The sequence below is a fragment of the Microtus oregoni genome, unplaced genomic scaffold (genome assembly GCF_018167655.1).
Source record: "Microtus oregoni isolate MIOR12 unplaced genomic scaffold, Mior012 000003F_ref0000135, whole genome shotgun sequence".
In the NCBI taxonomy this organism is placed as follows: domain Eukaryota; kingdom Metazoa; phylum Chordata; class Mammalia; order Rodentia; family Cricetidae; genus Microtus; species Microtus oregoni.
In genome coordinates this window covers 4,755,388-4,775,318 of record NW_024543062.1, presented here as the reverse complement: position 1 = coordinate 4,775,318, position 19,931 = coordinate 4,755,388, and the positions used below count along the sequence as shown (strand labels likewise).

Here is a 19,931-nt window from a genome sequence, read left to right as displayed (position 1 = left end):
AAGAAAACATATTTAACAAGTGGTGCTGGCATAACTGGATATCAACATGTAAAAGAATGAAAATAGTCCCATATCTCTCACCATGCACAAAACTCAAGTCCAAATGGATCATAGACCTCAACATAAAGCCAGCTATACTGAAACTTATAGAAGAGAAAGTGGGAAATATGTAGAAGGAGCTGCACGGGCAGGCCTGCTTTTCATCCTGCCCAGCTCTGCACAGCTAGCTTAGCCCCGGAAATAATAACACAGAAACTATATTCTTTTAAACACTGCCTGGCCCATTAGTTTCAGCCTCTTATTTGCTAATTCTGACATCTTGATTAACCCATTTCTAATAACCTGTGTAGCACCACGAGGTGGTGGCTTACCAGAAAAGATTCAACATGTCTGACCTGGCAGCTGGCTCCATAGCATCTGCCTCACTGCCCTTCTTCCCAGCATTCTGTTCTATCTACTCTGCCTACCTAATTTTCTGTCCTATCAAAGGCCCAAGGCACTTTTTTTATTAACCAATGAAAGTAACACATAGACAGATGACCCTTCTCCATCAGAAGTACACTTGAACGCATTAGCACAGGAGATCACTACCTAAATATAACCCCAGCATCACAGACACTGAGAGAAACAATTATGAAATGGGATGGGACCTCCTGAAACTTAAAAGCTTCAGTAAAGCAAAGGACACAGTCAACAAGACAAAACGACAGCCTACAGAATGGGAAAAGATCTTCACCAACCACATCAGACAGGTCTGATCTCCAAAATATATAAAAAACTCAAGAAATTGGTCACCAAAAGAACACATAATCCAATAAAAAAAATGGAGTACAGACCTAAACAGAAAACTCTCAACAGAGGAATCCAAAATGGCTGAAAGACAGAGAAATGCAAATCTAAACAACTCTGAGATTCTATTTTACACCTTTAGAATGGCCAAGATCAAAAACACTGATGACAACTTATGCTGGAGAGGTTGTGGGGAAAAGGGAACACTTCTGCATTGCTAATGGGAAAACAAGCTGGTAGAACCCATGTGGATGTCAGTCAGTGTGTCAATTTCTCAGAAAATTAGGAAAGAACCTTCCACAAGACCCAGTAATACCACTTTTGAGTATATATCCAAAGCATGCTCAATCATGCCACAAGGACATGTGCTCAGCTATGTTCATAGCAGCATTGTTTGTCATAGCCAGAACCTGGAAACAACCTAAATGCCCCTCTACTGAAGAAAGGATAAGGCAAATGTGGTATATTTAAACAATGGAGTACTACACAGCAGAAAAAAATAACATTTTGAATTTTGCAGGAAAATGGATGGAGCTAGAAAACATTATTTTGAGTGAGATAACACAGACACAGAAAGATAATTATCACATGTACTCACTCGTAGGTGGTTTTTAAACATAAAGCAAAGAAAACCAGCCTACAAACCACAATTCCAGAGAATTTAGACAACATTGAGGACTATAAGAGAGACATACTTAGATCTAATCTACAAAGAAAGTAGAAAAAGACAAGATCTCCTGAGTAAATTGGGAGCATGGGGACCTTGGGGGGAAAATGGAGGAGGGGAGAGGCAGGGAGGGGAGCAGAGAAAAATGAAGAGGTCAATAAAAAAACCAATAATAAAAAAAGGAGTCACTGTCGAGAAGAAGGGGATCACCCAGGAAGCCCAGGGAAGTCACAGACTCAGCAGCAGTGAGTGGCTAGGGCCAGAGTGTCCACTGGGTTTTGGGTTTGCTGGGGCGCTGTGAAGAGTCCCTGAAAAGCAACAACCGGACAAAGAGCAGACACAGGGTGATGGTGAACACTGCTAGGTCTGGGATCTGAATGTGTGTCCTCATCACTTCCTTCCTCATTGTGTCTGAAGTGAGCAGAACCTGACCACTTCTCTACCTGAGGTTACTAAATAGACACAAACAACCAGAAGGTGGGGGGGGGGGTCAATGAAAAATAGATTGGGGGAGGGGAGGGAGTGGAAGAATTTATGAAGATGAGGAAACAAAGCAGCTACAGACCACATAGGAAATGGGCAAGACTGGATAGGACAGGAAGCCTAGGTGTAAGAGAGGAGAGCTGGCCTGGTGAGGTCAATTCCATATCTTCCTGCCAAAATCAGGGTTGGGCTCAAGGGAATGGCCATTGTCTCACAAGAGCGGATCTTCTGCATCATGGGAAAGAAGAAGCCAGAATGATAAAGGAAGTTGCTGGCCACAAGGAGATGGAGATGGGGAGGTCCTGCCCTCACTGTCCTCCACATGAGAAGGCCTGGGGGAATGTGGGTCATTTTACCCAGATTCTCTCCTGACTCCTGAGTACCCCAGGCTTCCTCCACAGGGCCTCCTCTCCTGCCCGATGGCTCTGCTGGTCTCATTTCATGGAGGGAATCGGGTCATAGCGTGGGTCCTGCTTCTGCTGCTGTCAGTGGTGTGCGTGCAAGCTGGTGAGTGGTGGTGAGTGGTGGGGACCTTTCTAGCAGCCATTGCCTTAACCATAGGATAGACCAATGGGGCTGGGAAGAGTGGGCTGTCATGTGGACAGGCGACTGCTAGAGGAACCAGCCTGACCCCTGTACCCCAAGAGAGAACTCATCCCTCAGAGTGGGTTCAGTCCAACCCTTTGTTGTCTGTCCTGTCCCATATGGGGCAGTGGGACATAGAGACAGTCGTGCTCCATGTCCTATACCTGCCTGTGGGTGAAGACTCAGGAAACTCTCGTTTGTCCTTTCTATCCCCTTCCATGGTTTCAGATTTCCCCCCACCCTTCCCAGGGAACTCAGCAGGATCCAACAGAGTAAATCGCTATAGGGTGGAGCAACCAGAACGCCTCTATGGTGTCCAGGGCGGCTCCATCGAGATCCCCTTCTCCTTCTACTTCCCTGGGGAATTGGAACAAATTCCACCAATGAGTATTCTCTGGAGATGGAAGCAGTCCTATGGGGAATTGATCTACAACTCTTCCTCGGGTTTCATACACGAGCATTTTAAGGACCGGCTCATCCTGAACTGGACACAGCCTCAGACATCCGGAGTCCTCAGAATCCTGGACTTGAAGGAGCAGGACCAGACAGTGTACTTCTGCCAAGTTCGTCTGAACACAAGTAAAGGCTTACAGAAGTTTCATTCGAATAAAGGGACCCACCTCACCATCACCCAAGGTGAGCCATCCTGGCTGTGGCTTCCATGCCTCTCTAGCTTCCTTGTCTTTTAGATGTCGCCTCAGGCTCCACAACTCTGAGTCTCTTTCATATTCCTTTCCTTGGATTTGCCTATGCGTCTGCCAAAAGAATCTTTTCCTGTAATTGTGACAAGCCCTTGCTGTTTCCATCTCCTCTGAGCTTGTCTGTAATTCTCTGCTCGGAGAGAACCCACCATTTCTTGGGTTCAGCTTGTGTCCTACCCTCTAGTTCACCTCCTTTATGACCCAAACTAAGACTGTGGTCCTGTCCATGTCCCCCTTCCCCATGACCTTGAAGTGGACTGATTTCTCCAGGATGTAGCTGACTCACTTGGTCCTGTGTCAGGGCTCCAGTTAGTCCCCGTATGGAGCATCTCCACACAGCCCCAACCTAAGTCCAAAACAAGCAGTTGGTGCCCATTGCATATTTTTGGTGTCTTAAGGTTCAACTGTAAGCTGCCACCTGTCACCATAGTTCCCTATTTCTTCTCCTAGTTCTCCAGAACACACCCCTCACCTATCCCTATCCATTCCCTTGTCTCTTCTCCATTTGCCAACTGCCCTTCCACTTCCATGCCCTCCTGCCCTCACTGCTTCCACACAAGCCTCAAGGGTCTTGGGAACTAATGTCCCCATTTTCATGAAGTGGCTGCTTTGTCTCCTGATCCCTTCCTCTCCTCTGAAGCAGAAGTAACTGCAGACCCATGCACTGGAAACACGGAGTGGAACTCTATGCTGCTGTTACTCCTGCACCCTTTAAATGGCCCTGCAGGAGCTGAGGACTCTGTGTGCTTCCTTGTTGACCACAACCTTGCTCTGTGACTCTTTTTTTTTTAAAAATACATTTTGGTGTTTTGCTTTTTATAAGACAGGGTATCTCCATGTAGCTCTGGTTGTTCTGACTCACAGAACTCTGCCTATCTTTGTCTCCCAAGTGCTGAGATAAAGGCCTGTGCCACCACATCCAGCAGTGGCTGTTGACTGGATTAAAACCAACCTGTGAGAGGATGCCCACAGCACAGTTCTTGTGCAGTCTCTACAGCTGCCATGTAGACCTGATGTAATGTCTAACCGCAGCTGCCAGGGCTCAGGGAAGAAAGAGAAAGGACCTTTTTCCTGGGTCTAGAGCAGTGATTCTCTACCTTCCTAATGCAGACCCCCTTTAATACAGTTCCTTATGTTGTGATGACCCCCTACTTCTAACATCTGCTCCCCATCCCACATACCACAGAGGAGACAAGATGTGACATTCACCCCATCCCTCCTCATCCAGGGAGGATCTGCTCACTCCCCATTTCTTCACAGTCGTCAGAACCACCACGAAGAGCCCCTCCATGGTCTCCTCTGTTGCCACCACGGCTAGCTTGGAGAACTCAGAGGGCCAGAGGAATCCTTCTTTTGTGAACATAGTAGCCACAGTCGGGGTGATTGTGGCCACGGCTGTGCTCATAACCCCAATCTGTGTACTGATGATCTTCCTCTGGTGGAAGCAAAGGTGAGTGGACCAGACCCTCAACCTAACTTCCTCTCTGAGTTCTCAGCTGTGTGGGATGGAGAAGGAGGAGCTTGTACAGGACAGAGTCCAGAGAACACAGGGACAGAAAGGAGGCTGAACTCAACCAGGACTGAGTCTGCTCCGACTTCCGTAGAATCCTAGCTGGAAATTAGAGTATCAACTACAGATGAACACAGCCTGCTCCTAAGGAATTCAAGAGGCACGCGGGAGCCCTAGGGCTAACTGCTCATTTGGAAAGAGGTGTGGCTGCTAAACAAGGTTTGAGGTAGAGCAGCCTTCAGGGACAGCATCTTACAGGAAGTGAGACCGTGAAGACAGAGAACTGCTTGAGTTGGGGATATGGTATCAACACAGAAATTAAACAGCGGTGTTCAATAGACCACAGTTGAAAAGAACATGTCTGGGAGAACCTACACTAAGAGAGGTGAAAGATTTGCACCCTAAAAAATAAAAAAAGCATTGGCTGAGAGAAATTGCAGAGCAGCTGGAAAGATAGTATAGTTAGTCAATTGGTTGCCACAGAAATACAAGGACATGAATTCCATCCCCAGGATCCACTTAAAAGGTTGGTCATGTTGGTAGACACTAGGCAGGCAGAGACAACAGGATCCCTGAAGCTGTCAGCCTTGCCCAATCAGTGAGAAGCCAATGACAGACTTGTCACATAAGAGAAGGTGGGCAGTTCCTGCAGGATCGTACCCAAGAGTGTCCTCTGTCATCCAAACACGTGTGTACACATGCAAATGTACACACACACACACACACACACACACACACACACACTGCCCTAAAATACTTTTAAAAGGGTAGGAAAATGCTGAAATTTGTAAGATTATTTAAATAATGGAAAAATTTATACAATAAGTCCTTACAATGCAAAACATTCTAAAAATTTGATGCAATCTCTATTCAAATCTCAAGTGAATTTTTGTATAGATAAATGATTTGTCTTCTAAAAGTCAAAAGGATTCTAAGATACAATCTTGGGAACAGAGTAGGGGACACCCAAATCCCAGCATTGGGAAGTACAGAGAGCTGAATCAAGAGAACAAGGTTGCCTGAAGTTACATAGAAAGTTGAAGGACAGCCTGGGCTCATTGTGACCTTGTACACACAAAACAAGAGTCAAGTGTGAACTGGGTTCAGAGCAGACTTAAATGCGTGCCGAGTAGAAGACCACAGGGCAGGAGCAGAGATAGCAGATAGTGGCGTGTAACGGAAGTTGCAGTAATAAAGTGTGAAGATGTAGATAGTAGTTTTCAGAAGGGCTCAGCCCTGCCATGAGAAGAGCAGCTGAGAGGTGGAGAGCAGCAGTCTGGGAGGCAGCAGAAGGCTGACTGGGATTTGAACCCTGAGACTGAATCTGCAGGGAGAGGCAGCCTGCACTCACAGGGAAGCCAGAGAGCCACATTCAGGGAGACAAAAGGGAGGCGTGGTGAGTGCAGAGCAGGGAGAGCAGGGAAGGGACATGAGTTCAAGGCAGGGGAAGGAAGCAAAGGGAGAAGGACATGGACAAGGGGCAGTGGACAGGAGAGCTGTCCTCTGATTGGCTGTGCTGTGCAGAAGGACAGCTGAGGACTGGCTTCAGGTCCTGGGGACTCTCAGTCCTGTCCCTGATTGGCTGCTGCAGAGCTGTTTGCTGCCCTGCGCCCCTAATGTCTGAACACAGAGAACAGCTGAGAGGCAGACAGAGGATCAGCATGGCTGCCACACTGACACTGGTTCTTCTCCTACAGGCCAGCAGACTAAAGCTGAAACCCCAGCCAGGTGAGCGGCTGTCATGCCAAGGAGCAGGTGAGGGGCTATGTGGGAAAGATTGTTTTGAGAGGCATGCAAGGGAACTAGTGAGATGATTGAGTCAGAAAAGCCTTGCCCTTGGCAGGAGGACCTGAGCTTGATCCCGAGAACGCACAATATAAGCCAGGGAGGTGGCAGGAATTTGTAATCCCAGCCCTGGACAAGCAAGGGCCTGGTAGAGCCCTGGCACTGGCTGTCTAGCTACTCTTGCCTTATTGCTGAGCTCCAAGCCAGTCAGAGGCTCTGTCAGAAAACGATTGCTCTTTGGGCTGACGAGGGAGGGGGACTTGGTTGGGGGAGGGGGAGGGAAGTAGGAGGTGGTGGCGGGGAAGAGACAGAAATCTTAAATAAATAAATAAATAAATGAATGAATGAATAAATAAATAAAAGAAAATAGCAATTTAGATTCCCCCGGGGTAAATCATGATCATAACATTTTCTAAATTTATTTTAGTCGAAGCATTTTAAAATTACATATTAATGAACCAAAAATAGTGTCGTCCAGCAATATAACTGTGAGAAAAGGCACTGCTGCCTAGCCCAATAACCTGGGTTTGGTTTCTAGCCACCTAAATGTACAGGGAGACTAACTCTGGAAACTCCTCTTTTTCCTCTCAGGGTCACCCACAGGCACCTGCTGTGACATTGTCTGTTATCTGCTGCTACCAGACTTCCAAGCTCCAGCATCTAACCAAGGTGGTCAGTTTCCATCAAAGTATAGATGCTGGCCACACACCCTGCATCTCACTCTCCTCCCTGTCTTCTGCCTTAGATTCAGAGAGCATGGCTACAGTCCTGATCTGAGATACATCTTGTCCCTGAACAGGGGGTACAAGAAGAGAACCCCCACTTCTGCCATGTAGACTCTGATTTCCTCTCCTTAGAATCCAGGTCATCTTTTCTGTCTCTGTTCCTGAGAGCCTCACTGTCCTGTTTCCTGTCTCTCTATGGATTTAATAATAATTTCAATAAATCTCCCTTGACCCCGCCACTCATGTGGGACCTCTTAGAGAGTAGCAGATTGTGTTCAGAGAGGCAGTGTCACTGAGAGAAGCAAGGACCATGGTCCACACTGAGAAGCACTGCATGAGGATCCCAGTTCCTCTCTCCCTTTCTCCCTGGACACTGCCATCTCAGCTACAGCTCCTGACCCCTCCATGCTACTACTCAGGTGACAGGCCATACCTTGCTTGGGTCCCCTGCTGGATTTCCCTAACTCACAGGTTAATCTACATGCACTCAGTTTCCTGATTTTCTGCTATGTGGATGTTCTGACCTCTGGGGTCTCCCCCAGACAAGACTTCCTTTTCAAGACCAGTCTGTCTTAACATTTGATAGTCATCCAGTCAGCTTCTACCAAAGAGCATGCTGGGACTAACGGACAGCAGACTGACCAATAATAATCAAAATCAGGCTGCTTTTATAGCTAGATGATGTTCATGGGCATGTTTGATTGAGATCCACCAATCAGAAGCCTTGAGTGCATATCAGTCATGGAACTAGCTGAGTCATTGGGAAAATTGTCCCCAACCCCATGATGCTTGCTGAAGATGGAGGGATATGGAGAAGTCACCAAGGCTTCTCATGGCTAAAGTGAAGTCTCCTGAAGCAGCTGTGGGGTGCCTGCTGTGGTGTAACTGGATCCAAGCCTCTGAGACTGAACTCAGCAGCAGCCATGGTCCCAGTAACTTTGGCAGCTGGGGTGGTGTCTCCTCCGGGTATCCCTGGGTTAAGCCCAAAGAAGGGAGTAGGTAGACTGCCAACGCAAACTATCATGATCAAATTCATTAACGCAAGCAATTGATTAAAGCAAGCTTTTTATTTGTGTAAAATAACTGCTTTCCCTAAGGCAGGGTTCAAGAGGTCATCACTTTGAATGTAAGGAAGACAGGTCTTTTGTAACTCAGGTAGGGGTTTCCAAATGAAGGATTTTGGTGGGTGAAACAGTCTGTGTTACAGGAGCATAACATAAGCATAACAAGATAGTCCTCCTGAAACCATGACGTGGTTGGTAGGTGGGCATCACAAGTCATTGTGGGTGGTCACATAAGCTTCTGAAACAAAGGTAGAGTCACAAAATGGGTATAAATAATTTAAACAAAAAATAAAGACATGATTGTCATTCCTGGAACAGGCAGTATGGAACCATTTATAGTTAAGGGTAGAGGTGGGGCAAAACCAAATCCTTGAGATATAGAGGTTTAATCAAAGCATAAATGAACCTAATTTGTTTTTACTCTAAGATGACTTTTAAGCCTAAGATGGAGCCAGGCTGGTTCTTCACCTTGAGGTGTTCACACAAGCAGGCGGCAGTTATGGTGGTCTGGCCAGTCATCTAAAGGAGGGTCCATTCATCAACTCTACTCTCCTAGTAGTTGGACAGAGAGAAGGGACCTCAGAGCTGTTACTTTAACGTTCAAGTGACTTGCCAGGTCAGTTTTCATTGTTCCAAAGGAGAATTTTAAGAGGCAAAGAACACAGAACCAACAATCTCAACAACATTTAGGTGCTTTAACCCAGACCAGATCAAATTCCCATTGGGTGAAGGGAACATTGTGGTCCAACTGTGAAGAAGACGTTGGGATCTAGTCTTTGGGATTTGTGTTCCCTGACCTGAGCCAGTCAGTAACAAAATGTACTAAAGGGAACTAGGTATGGCAACATATGCCTGTAATGCCAATGATTGATAGGTAGAGATAGAAAGATCATGAATTGCAGGCTGTCTTTAGTACCCATGCAATCGAAGCCAGCCTGTTGTACAGGAGACCCTGTCTTGAAGTCAACAAACCAAAACTAAGCAAAACTACAAATAGTACAGAAAGGTGATGGAGGCAGGTCATCTATTAGTTCACTTCGGTTGGAGACAGATAACTTGAAGATGTCACTAGTTTTCTCTCTAGATTCACTTATACAAAATTTACAACCATAGTAGGTTTGCTTTTCTCTGTATCTTTGTTTTTGAAATGGCAGGGTTCTCTGTTATGTCGCTCTGACTGTTCTGTAATTTTCTATGTAAATCAATCTGGTCTCTACCTCACAGAAATCCACCTGCCTCGACCTCCAGAGTGCTGGGATAAAGTCATGTGCCACTATGTATATATTGTCGGTAATTAGTTTGTTTGCTGCTTTTTCTTTGGTTTTTTTTTGACTTTTTAAAAGTGAAATATATGGTGTTGTAGAGGGGACTAGGAGACTCTTAGTTTCTGTGACCTCAGACTTGATGATTCATGAGGTTCTGTCTCTAATCTTGGGCAACAGCAAAACCTGGAGACTTAATCCAGAAGAATAGGTCATGCAACCTCATTCACTGGGCCTTTAGGACACACTACAGAGTCTCTTCTTGTTGCTTCCCTCTACTGTGGTGCAGGGAGGTGCTCATGCTGAGGTTTGGGGCACATGTGGGAGATGAAGATGATGATGTCATCTTAGGAGAGAAAGAACAGTTCAGATAGGGATGGGGCATCTGTGCTACTGTAATGTCCTAGTGCAGCCTGAGTGTCCTGTTTACATCACCAGCCCCCATCCTTCTGCCATCCCCTCTAGCATCTTCCTAACTCTCTTCAGGACCCAGTCTGTGTGGGTTATTTTGGAGTCCATCTAGAATCTGTATGCTGTCACTCAAAGAAGAATTCAGGGAGTGCTAGGAGTGTGACAAAAAATGGAGAGACAAATGGGGCGGCCATGTTTTCTCAGGAGGAGGACTGGTTAAACACGTGGTGGCACATCCCCTGTGAAATTGCCTTGGATGACTGTGTGTGTCTTTGTGCAGGAAGAGATGTGCACAAATAACTGTGTGCTCATGTATGTGCAGTCCAGAGCACAACCTCAGACATCATGCACGTTCTGCTCTTTTCTGTTTTGTAGTTTTTTTGTTGTTTGGTTTTGTTTTTGTTTGTAGTCTTGCTTTTTCTTATTGAGACCAAGTCTCACCATATAGTCTTTGCTGGCCTGGGTATATAGACCAGGCTATATAGATTGGATATATAGACCAGGGAGCCTCCAACACACAGAGATCCACTTGCCTCCCCCTCTGCCTCCTAAACGCTAGAATTAAAGGCTTGCACAACCATGTCTAGCCCACCTTGTGTTAAATATTTAAATTACACTTCCTTTTTTGTTCTGTGGAGGCTGTGTATACCCATGCTACAGCCTGAGCAACAGCCAGGTTCTAACTCTTCACCTGACAGTCCCAAGGTCACAAGCACACAAAAGCCCCAGTGTGCACACTGCAGTCACAGGCTGCTCTTCCACAGAAAGTGCCCATGCCCTGTGAAAGCATCATGGCTGCAGGGCCAAGTCACTATTTTTGGGGAAAACACGGTTGTCACTGCAGGAAACTCATTACAGCATCCTGGACAGAAGTCATCCCACAGCAGGGCCCCTATGGGGATCTAGCTGAGTCCAGGACTTGAAACAACAGAGCCCACGACTTGGGACTCAGAGGCCAGCATGTGGCAGCAGTGAGGCTGAGTACAAGTGGTGGCTGGGATCCTGAAGGACCAACCAGAGCCTTTTCTGCAAAAGAGCTGTTCACCAGCAGCTGACATATGGCAGCCTCATGAGGTCCAGCCTCTCCTTGGTGACAGACTCTAGACTATAGAGCAGGGCTCGATGAACCCTGGAGGTGAGTCACATGACCAGGATGGCCCCCTCTCAGACCTCACTGAGACTGAAGAGAGGGTTCATTGGTGGAGTGCTTACGTGCTTGACATGCACGGAACCCTGGGTTCTATCTCCAGCAGGAGACAAAGGGGTACGATGGGTCACACCTGCCACTCAGAACTTGGGAGGGCAGAGAGGAGGATCTGTAGGAGTTCAATGTCATCCTTGGCTACATAAGAAGTTCAAGGCCCAGCCTGAACTACATGGGACTGCATCCAGTAAAGGAGTTTGGGGGCTTTCTGACAGGTTAAATAGGCTCCATCCCCTCTCCTAACTTTAATTTGGGGCCAACTCATCCCAAAAGTTCTGTGCTTGGGGTCTCCAAGGACAGGATGGATGGATAAAGATCTGTGTCCATGTGTAGCTGGGAGTGAGGCCACTGGAATTTGTTTCTGGCCCAGGTCAAAGGATCAGAGGACAATGGGGACTGTAAGGAAGGCAGAGAAAGCAGACATGACAGAGGACAGCTGCATAGTCACCTGAGGGGAGCATGGAGAAGGCAGTCAGTGCCAGGAAATCTAAGGGAATGGGAAGTCACCTCTGCACATATCACTCAGGGAGAATGATGCCACTTCCCCTGGTACAATCATGTCTTCCAGCCCTTCAGGGAACTGATGGTATCCTGTCATGGAGAAGGGTGGGATGACCCTCCTAGAGCAGCTACCCATGGCCAACACAGCCTCTGCCCCCATCTCTTACTCCTCTATTTTTTTTTTACTTTTCATTTTATTTTATTTTTTTAATTTATTTATTTATTAAGGATTTCTGCCTCCTCCCCGCAACCGCTTCCCATTTCCCTCCCCCTCCCCCGATCAAGTCCCCCTCCCACATCTGCTCAAAAAGCAATCAGGGTTCCCTGACCTGTGGGAAGCCCAAGGACCGCCCACCTCTATCCAGGTCTCATAAGGTGAGCATCCAAACTGCCTAGGCTCCCCCAAAGCCAGTACGTACAGTAAAAAACAAGGACCTCTTGAATTTTGCTTGCTCCTCTATTTCTAACACAGGTCAGCTGTGTCCACGCTTAGAGTTGTCCCAGGCATTATGTCATGAGTGACACATTGCTGCTCTGAACCTTCTTTGCCCACTTCATCCAAAGAATGTTCTGGTACTGTCACAGCCAGAGGGAATCTCTCAAGTGCTCTGTGGGAATGGCCTCCCAGGAGCTCAGAAGAAGATCTATCGGCCTTGAGTGGAGGTCAGAGACTGCACCGAACAGGCAGCCACAAGTCAGTGTGGAGTGGAGGAATACAAGGACAGGAACCAAAAGCTACAGAGAAACCCTGTCTCGAAAAATTAAAAAAAAAAAAAAAAAAAAAAAAAAAAAGAACTCGATGGGACTGAAGTCCAGTCACTTGCTGTGTACCAGTCATGTGACATGTGCCAGGGCTTCTAATTCTTTGTTCATAGCAGCTTTGTTTGTCATAGCCAGAACCTGGAAATAACCTAAATGCCCCTCGCCCGAAGAATGGATAAGGAAAATGTGGTACATTTACACAATGGAGTACTACCCAGCAGAAAAAAAATAATGACATCTTGAATTTTGCAGAAAAATAGATGGAGCTAGAAATCCTTATTTTGAGTGAGGTAACAGAGACACAGAAAGACAATTATCACATATTCTCATTCATAGGTGTTTTTTAAATACAAAGCAAAGAAAGCCAGCCTACAAACCACAATCCCGGAGAATTTAGGCAACAAAGAGGACACTAAGTGAGACTTACATAGATCTAATCTACATGGGAAGTAGAAAAGGACAAGATCTTCTGAGTAAATTTGGAACATGGGGACCTTGGGGTGGTATATATGAGAGACGAAAGGCAGGGAGGGGAGCAGAGGAAAATGTAGAGGATAATAAAAATTCAATAAAAAAAAGGAGTCACTGTAGAGAAGAAGGGGATCACCCAGGAAGCCCAGGGATGTCACAGACTCAGCAGCAGTGTGTAGCTGGGGCCAGAGTAGCCACTGGGTTTTGGGTTTGCTGGGGCGCTGTGAAGAGTTCCTGAAAGGCAACAGCAGGACAAAGAGCAGACACAGGGTGATGGTGAACTCTACTAGGTCTGGGATCTGAATGTGCGTCCACATCACTTCCTTCCTCATTGTGTCTGAAGTGAGCAGAACCTGACCACTTCTCTACCTGAGGTTACTAGAGAGACACAAACAACCAGAAGGTGAAGGGCAATGAAACATAGATCGGGGGAGGGGCAGGAGTGGAGGAAATTATGGAGATGAGAAAACAAAGCAGGTAGAGACCACATAGGAAATGGGCAAGACTGAGGACAGGAGGCCTAGGTGTAAGAGAGGAGAGCTGGCCTGGTGAGGTCAGTTCCATATCTTCCTGCCAAAATCAGGGTTGGGCTCAAGGGTATGGCCATTGTCTCACAAGGGTGGATCTTCTGCAACATGGGAAAGAAGAAGCCAGAATGATAAAGGAAGTTGCTGGCCACAAGGAGGTGGAGAGGCAGAGGTCCTGCCCTCACTGTCCTCCACATGAGAAGGCCTGGGGAATGTGGGTCACTTTACCCTGATTCTTTCCTGACTCCTGAGTGCCCCAGGCTTCCTCCACAGGGCCTCCTCTCCTGCCTGATGGCTCTGCTGGTCTCATTTCATGGAGGGAATCGGGTCATAGCGTGGGTCCTGCTTCTGCTGCTGTCAGTGGTGTGCGTGCAAGCTGGTGAGTGGTGGTGAGTGGTGGGGACCTTCCTAGCAGCCATTGCCTTAAACATAGGAAAGACCAGTGGGGCTGGGAAGAGTGGGCTGTCATGTGGACACGCGACTGCTACAGGATCCAGCCTGACCCCTGTACCCCAAGAGAGAGCTCATCCCTCAGAGTGGGTCCAGTCCAACCCTTTGTTGTCTGTCCTGTCCCATATGGGGCACTGGGACATAGAGACAGTCGTGCTCCATGTCCTACACCTGCCTGTGGGTAAAGACTCAGGAAACTCTCGTTTGTCCTTTCTATCCCCTTCCATGGCTTCAGATTCTCCTCCATCCTTCCCAGGGAACTCAGCAGGATCCAACAGAGTAAATGGCTATAGGGTGGAGCAACCAGAACGCCTCTCTGGTGTCCAGGGCGGCTCCATCGAGATCCCCTTCTCCTTCTACTTCCCTGGGGAATTGGAACAAATTCCACCAATGAGGATTCTCTGGAGATGGAAGCAGTCCTATGGGGAATTGATCTACAACTCTTCCTCGGGTTTTATACATGAGCATTTTAAGGACCGGCTCATCCTGAACTGGACACAGCCTCAGACATCCGGAGTCCTCACAATTCTGGACTTGAAGGAGAAGGACCAGACAGTGTACTTCTGCCAAGTTCGTCTGAACACAAGTAAAGGCTTACAGAAGTTTCATTCGAATAAAGGGACCCACCTCACCATCACCCGTGGTAAGCACATCCCAGGTCAGCCCTGTGGCCCTGGCTTTTTTATACAATAGATGTCACTAGAGATTCTATACTTCTGATCGTTCGCACAGATTCTCTCTCGTGTGTTCTGTCCCCTCCCGAGAGCTCTGCCAGCTTCCTCTTTCCTCTTCCCCATAACCATCCACAAGCCTTAGCTGCTCTCCCTGAGCAGCCTCCTCCCTCTCTAAGACACATCCCTCACCTCTCCTCACACCAGTTTTTTTAATCCCCCTTCGTCATTGCCCTCTTCTCCCTTCTCGCTCAGCATCCCCCATCTTCTCACATAGGTCCCCACGTTCTCACCATGATCAGGTCTTCTGGTCGCTTCACCTCCTCTGTGGCAGCTGTGACTTCAGCTTCCACACCGAGTGCACTCAGGTCCAGCCTAGTCACTGTGTGGGCATTGCCCCGCCCATCCATCACCACTGCTGGGCACGCTTGTGGTCATTATATATGGAGAGACACAGACACAGGCAGAATTCAACCCCTGCCTGAGGTCATGCTGGTGACCGACAGACCCCACAGGACCTTTTATGTCCGAGTGTTTCTCAACCGGTAGACATGGCCTCTGCTGGAGTTCACTCTATTGCTTGTCTCGCTACTATCTTGATTTTGTGGAGACTGTTTTGGTCTAGGCTGAAGAGCTATGAAGCCCTGTTGATACTCTTGTCACGGTTACCTCACTCGATATGATGGTTTCTACATCCATCCATTCGCCTACAAATTTCAAGGTGTCATTATTTTTTTCTGCTGTATAGTACTCCATTGTGTAAATGTACCTTATTTTACCTATCCATTCAATGGTCAAGGGTCATTCAGGTTGTTTCCAGGTTCTGGTTATGACAAACAATGCTGCTATGAACATAGCTGAGCACATGCCCTTGTGGTACAATTGAGCATTCTTTGTGTATATACTTAAAAGTGGTATTGCTGGGTCTTGAGGAAGGTTGTTTCCTAATTTTCTGAGAAATTCCCATACTGATATCCAAAGGGTCTGTAACAGTTTGCCCTCCCACCAACAATGCAGGAGTGTTCCCTTTACCCCACATCCTCTCCAGCATAAGCTGTCATCAGTGTTTTTGATCTTGTCCATTCTAAAGGTATAAGATGGAATCTCAGAGTTGTTTTGATTTGCATTTCTCTGATGGCTAAGGATGTTGAGCATTTCCTTAAGAGTCTTTCAGCCATTTTAGATTCGTCTGTTGAGAGTTCTCTGTTTAGGTCTGTACCCCGTTTTTTTCTTGTATTATTTGTTCTTTTAATGATCAATTTCTTGATTTCTTTGTATATTTTGGACTCAACTCTCTGTCTGACATGGGGTTGGTGAATATCTTTTCCCATCCTGTAGGCTGTTGTTTTGTCTTGTTGACCATGTCCTTTGCTTTACAGAAGCTTTTCAGTTTCAGGAGGTCCCATTTATTAATTGTTTCTCTCAGTGTCTGTGCTGCTGGGGTTATATTTAGGTAGTGGTTTCCTGTGCCAGTGCGTTCAAGCGTACATCCCACTTTCTCTTCTATGAGGTTCAGTGTGGTTGGTTTTATGTTGAGGTCTTTGATCTATTTGTTTGAGTTTTGTGCATGGCAACAGATATGAATCTATTTTCATTCTTCTACATGTTAATATCCAGTTATGCCAGCACCATTTCTTAAATATGCTTTCTTTTTTTCATTTGATATTTTTTGCTTCTTTGTCAAAAATCAGGTGTTTGAAGCAGTGTGGATTAATATCTGGGTCTTCAATTGGGCTCCATTGGTCCTTATGCCTGTTTTTAATGATAATAACTGGGCTGTTTTCAGTACTGTAACTGTGAAGTAGAGTTTGAAGCCAGGGATTGTGATGCATCCAGAAGTTCATTATAGTACAGGATTGTTTTGTCTATTCTGGGTTTTTTGCTTTTCCATATGAAATTGAGTATTGTTCTTTCGAGGTCTGTGAAGAATTTTGCTGGGCATTGTATTGAATCTGTAGATTGCTTTTGGTAAGATTGTCATTTTTACTATGATAATTCTGCCTACCTACGAGCATGGGGGATCTTTCCATTTTCTGGTGTCTTCTTCAATTTCTTTCTTCAAAGATTTAAAGTTCTTGTCATACAGATCTTCACTTAAATGGTCAGAGTTACTCCAAGATATTTTATGCTATTTGTGGCTATTGTGAAGGGTGATATTCTTTCTCAGTCCATTTATCATCTGTGTAAAGGAGGGCTACTGATTTTTTGGGGGTGTGTTAATCTTGTATCCTGCTACATTACTGAAGGTGTTTATGAGTTGTAGAAGTTCCTTGGTAGAATTTTTGGGGTTGCTTATGTAAACTATCATATCATCTGCAAATAACGAAAGTTTGACTTTTTCCTTTCCAATATGAATCCCCTTGATTTTTTTGTTATCTTACTGTTATTGCCAAAACATCAAGAATTATTTTAAAGAGATACAGAAAGAGTGGGCAGCCTTATCTTGTTCCTGACTTCAGTGGAATTGCTTTGAGTTTCTCTCCATTTAGTTTGATGTTGACTTGCTGTATATTGCCTTTATTATGTTTAGGTATGTTTCCTGTATCCCTGATCTCTCCAAAACCTTTGTCATGAAGGGATGGTGTATTTTGTTGAAGGTTTTTTCAGCATTTAATGAGATGATCATATGTTTTTTCTTTCAGTTTATTTATATGATAGAATACATTGACAGATTTTTGTGTGTTGAAACATCCCTACATCTCTGGGATGAAGCCAACTTGATTATGGTAGATGATGGTTCTGATGTGTTCTTATATTTTGTTTGCTATTGTTTTATGGAGTATTTTTGCATCAATATTCCTGAGTGAAACTGGTCTGTTATTTTCTTTCTTAGTAATATCTTTATGTGGGTTAGGTATCAGGGTAATTGTAGCCTCATAAGAAGAGTTTGGCAATATTCCTACTGTTTCTATTGTGCATAACAATTTGTGGAATATTGGTATTAGTTCTTCTTTGAAAATCTTGTAGAATTTTGTGCTGAAACGATCCTACCCTGGGAGTTTTTGGTTGGGAGACTTTTGATGACTGTTTCTATTTCTTTAGCAGTTATAGGTCTTTTTAATTTGCTTGTCTGGTCTTGATTTAATTTTGGTAAGTGATATTTATCCAGAAAGTTGTCCATTTCCTTTAAGTTTTCTAATTTTGTAGAGTACAGGTTTTCAAAATATAACCTAATGATTCTCTGGATTTCCTCAATGTTTGTTGTTATGTCCCCCTTTTCAGTTCTGATTTTGTTAATTTGGATATTCTCTATCTGCCTTTTGGTTAGTTTGAATAAAGGTTTGTCTATTTTGTTGATTTTTTTCAAAGAACCAATTCTTTGTCTCATTGAGTATTTGTATTGTTTTCTTTGTTTCTGTTTTGCTGATTTCAGCTCTCAATTTGATTATTTCCTGAAATGTAGTCCTACTGAGTGAGTTTCTTCTTTTTGTTCTAGAGTTTTCAAATGTCCTGTTAACTCACTAGTGTGAGATTTTTTTCAGCTTCTTTTTGTAGACACTTAGTGCTATGAACTTTCCTCTTAACACTGCTTTCATTGTGTCCCATAAATTTGGGTATGTTGTGTGGTCATTTTCATTGAATTTTAGGAAGTCTTAAATTTCTTCCTTTATTTCTTCCTTGACCCACTGATGACGCAGGTGAGCATTGTTTAATTTCCAAGTGTTTGTGGGCTTTCTGGAATTAGTGTTGCTGTTGAATTCTAATTTTAAGCCATGATGGTCCAGTAAGATACATGGGGTAATTCCATTTTTTTTTGTATCTGTTGGGGTTTGCTTTGTTACCTAGTATGTGGTCAATTTTTGAGAAGGTTTCATTAAGTGCTAAGGAGAAGGTGTATTCTTTTGTGTTTGGATGGAATGTTCTATAGATCTGTTAAGTCCATTTAAGTCATAACATCTCTTAGTTCCCTTATTTCTTTGTTAATTTTCTGTTTGACTGACCTGTGCTGTGGTGAAAGTGGGGTGTTGAAGTCTTCCACTATTAGTGTTGGGTTTAATGTATGATTTAAACTTTAGAAGTGTTTCTTTTACATATGAGGGTGCCCTTGCATTTCGGGCATAGATGTTCAGTATTGAGGTTTACTCTTGATGGATTTTTCCTGTGACTAATATGAAAGGTCCTTCTTTGTCTCTTTTTTGTCTCTTTTGATTGATTTTAGTTTAATGTCTATTTTGTTAGATATTAGGATAGCTACACCAGCTTGTTTCTTAGGTTCATTTGATTGGATTTTTTTCCCCCAATGCTTTACTCTGAGGCTGTCTGTCTTTGAGACTGAGGTGTGTTTCTTGTATGCAGCATAAGGATGGATTCTGTTTTTGTATCCATTCTCTTAGTCTGTGTCTTTTTTTTTTTATTTTTTTTTAATTTATTTATTTATTAAGGATTTCTGCCTCGTCCCCACAACCGCTTCCCATTTCCCTCCCCCTCCCCCGATCAATTCCCCCTCCCTCATCTGCTCGAAGAGCAATCAGGGTTCCCTGACCTGTGGGAAGCCCAAGGACTGCCCACCTCTATCCAGGTCTCGTAAGGTGAGCATCCAAACTGCCTAGGCTCCCACAAAGCCAGTACGTGCAGTAGGATCAGAAACCCACTGCAATTGTTCTTGAATTCTCAGTATTCCTCATTGTCCGCTATGTTCAGCTAGTCCGGATTTATCCCATGTTTTTTCAGACCTAGGCCAGCTGGCCTTGGTGAGATCCCAATAGAACATCCCCATTGTCTTAGTGTGTGGGTGCACCCCTCGTGGTCCTGAGTTCCTTGCTCGTGCTCCGTCTCCTTCTGCTCCTGATTTGGACCTTGAGATTTCTGTCCGGTGCTCCCGTGTGGGTCTCTGTCTCTGTCTCCTTTCATCGCCTGATGAAGGTTAATATTCCTGAGGATGCCTATGTGTTTGTTTTTGGATTCACCTTCTTATTTAGCTTCTCTAGGAACATGAATTATAAGCTCAATGTCCTTTATTTATGGCTAGAAACCAAATATGAGTGAGTACATCCCATGTTCCTCTTTTTGGGTCTGGCTTACCTCACTCAGGATAGTGTTTTCTATTTCCATCCATTTGTATGCAAAATTCAAGAAGTCCTTGTTTTTTACTGCTGAGTAATACTCTAATATGTATATATTCCATACTTTCTTCATCCATTCTTCCGTTGAAGGGCATCTAGGTTGTTTCCAGGTTCTGGCTATTACAAACAATGCTGCCATGAACATAGTTGAGCATATACTTTTGTTGTATGATAGGGCCTCTCTTGGGTATATTCCCAAGAGTGGTATTGCTGGATCCAGGGGTAGGTTGATCCCGAATTTCCTGAGAAACCGAAACACTGCTTTCCAGAGTGGTTGCACAAGTTTGCATTCCCACCAGC

General features: G+C 45.0%; 2 protein-coding genes across 2 annotated transcripts; both read left to right on the top strand.

Moving 5' to 3' along the window:
- Positions 1–2,358: 2,358 nt before the first annotated feature.
- LOC121445884 (paired immunoglobulin-like type 2 receptor beta-2) lies at positions 2,359–6,445 on the top strand. The gene is made up of 4 exons (XM_041648049.1): positions 2,359–2,446; positions 2,774–3,160; positions 4,486–4,675; positions 6,433–6,445. Exons 1-4 carry the CDS (start codon positions 2,359–2,361, stop codon positions 6,443–6,445), a joined length of 678 nt encoding a protein of 225 aa, XP_041503983.1.
- Positions 6,446–13,738: 7,293 nt separating this feature from the next.
- On the top strand, positions 13,739–15,117 carry LOC121445883 (paired immunoglobulin-like type 2 receptor beta). Its single transcript, XM_041648048.1, has 3 exons — positions 13,739–13,826; positions 14,154–14,540; positions 14,846–15,117. The coding sequence occupies exons 1-3, from the start codon at positions 13,739–13,741 to the stop codon at positions 15,115–15,117; spliced, it is 747 nt and encodes a 248-aa protein (XP_041503982.1).
- Positions 15,118–19,931: the final 4,814 nt, after the last annotated feature.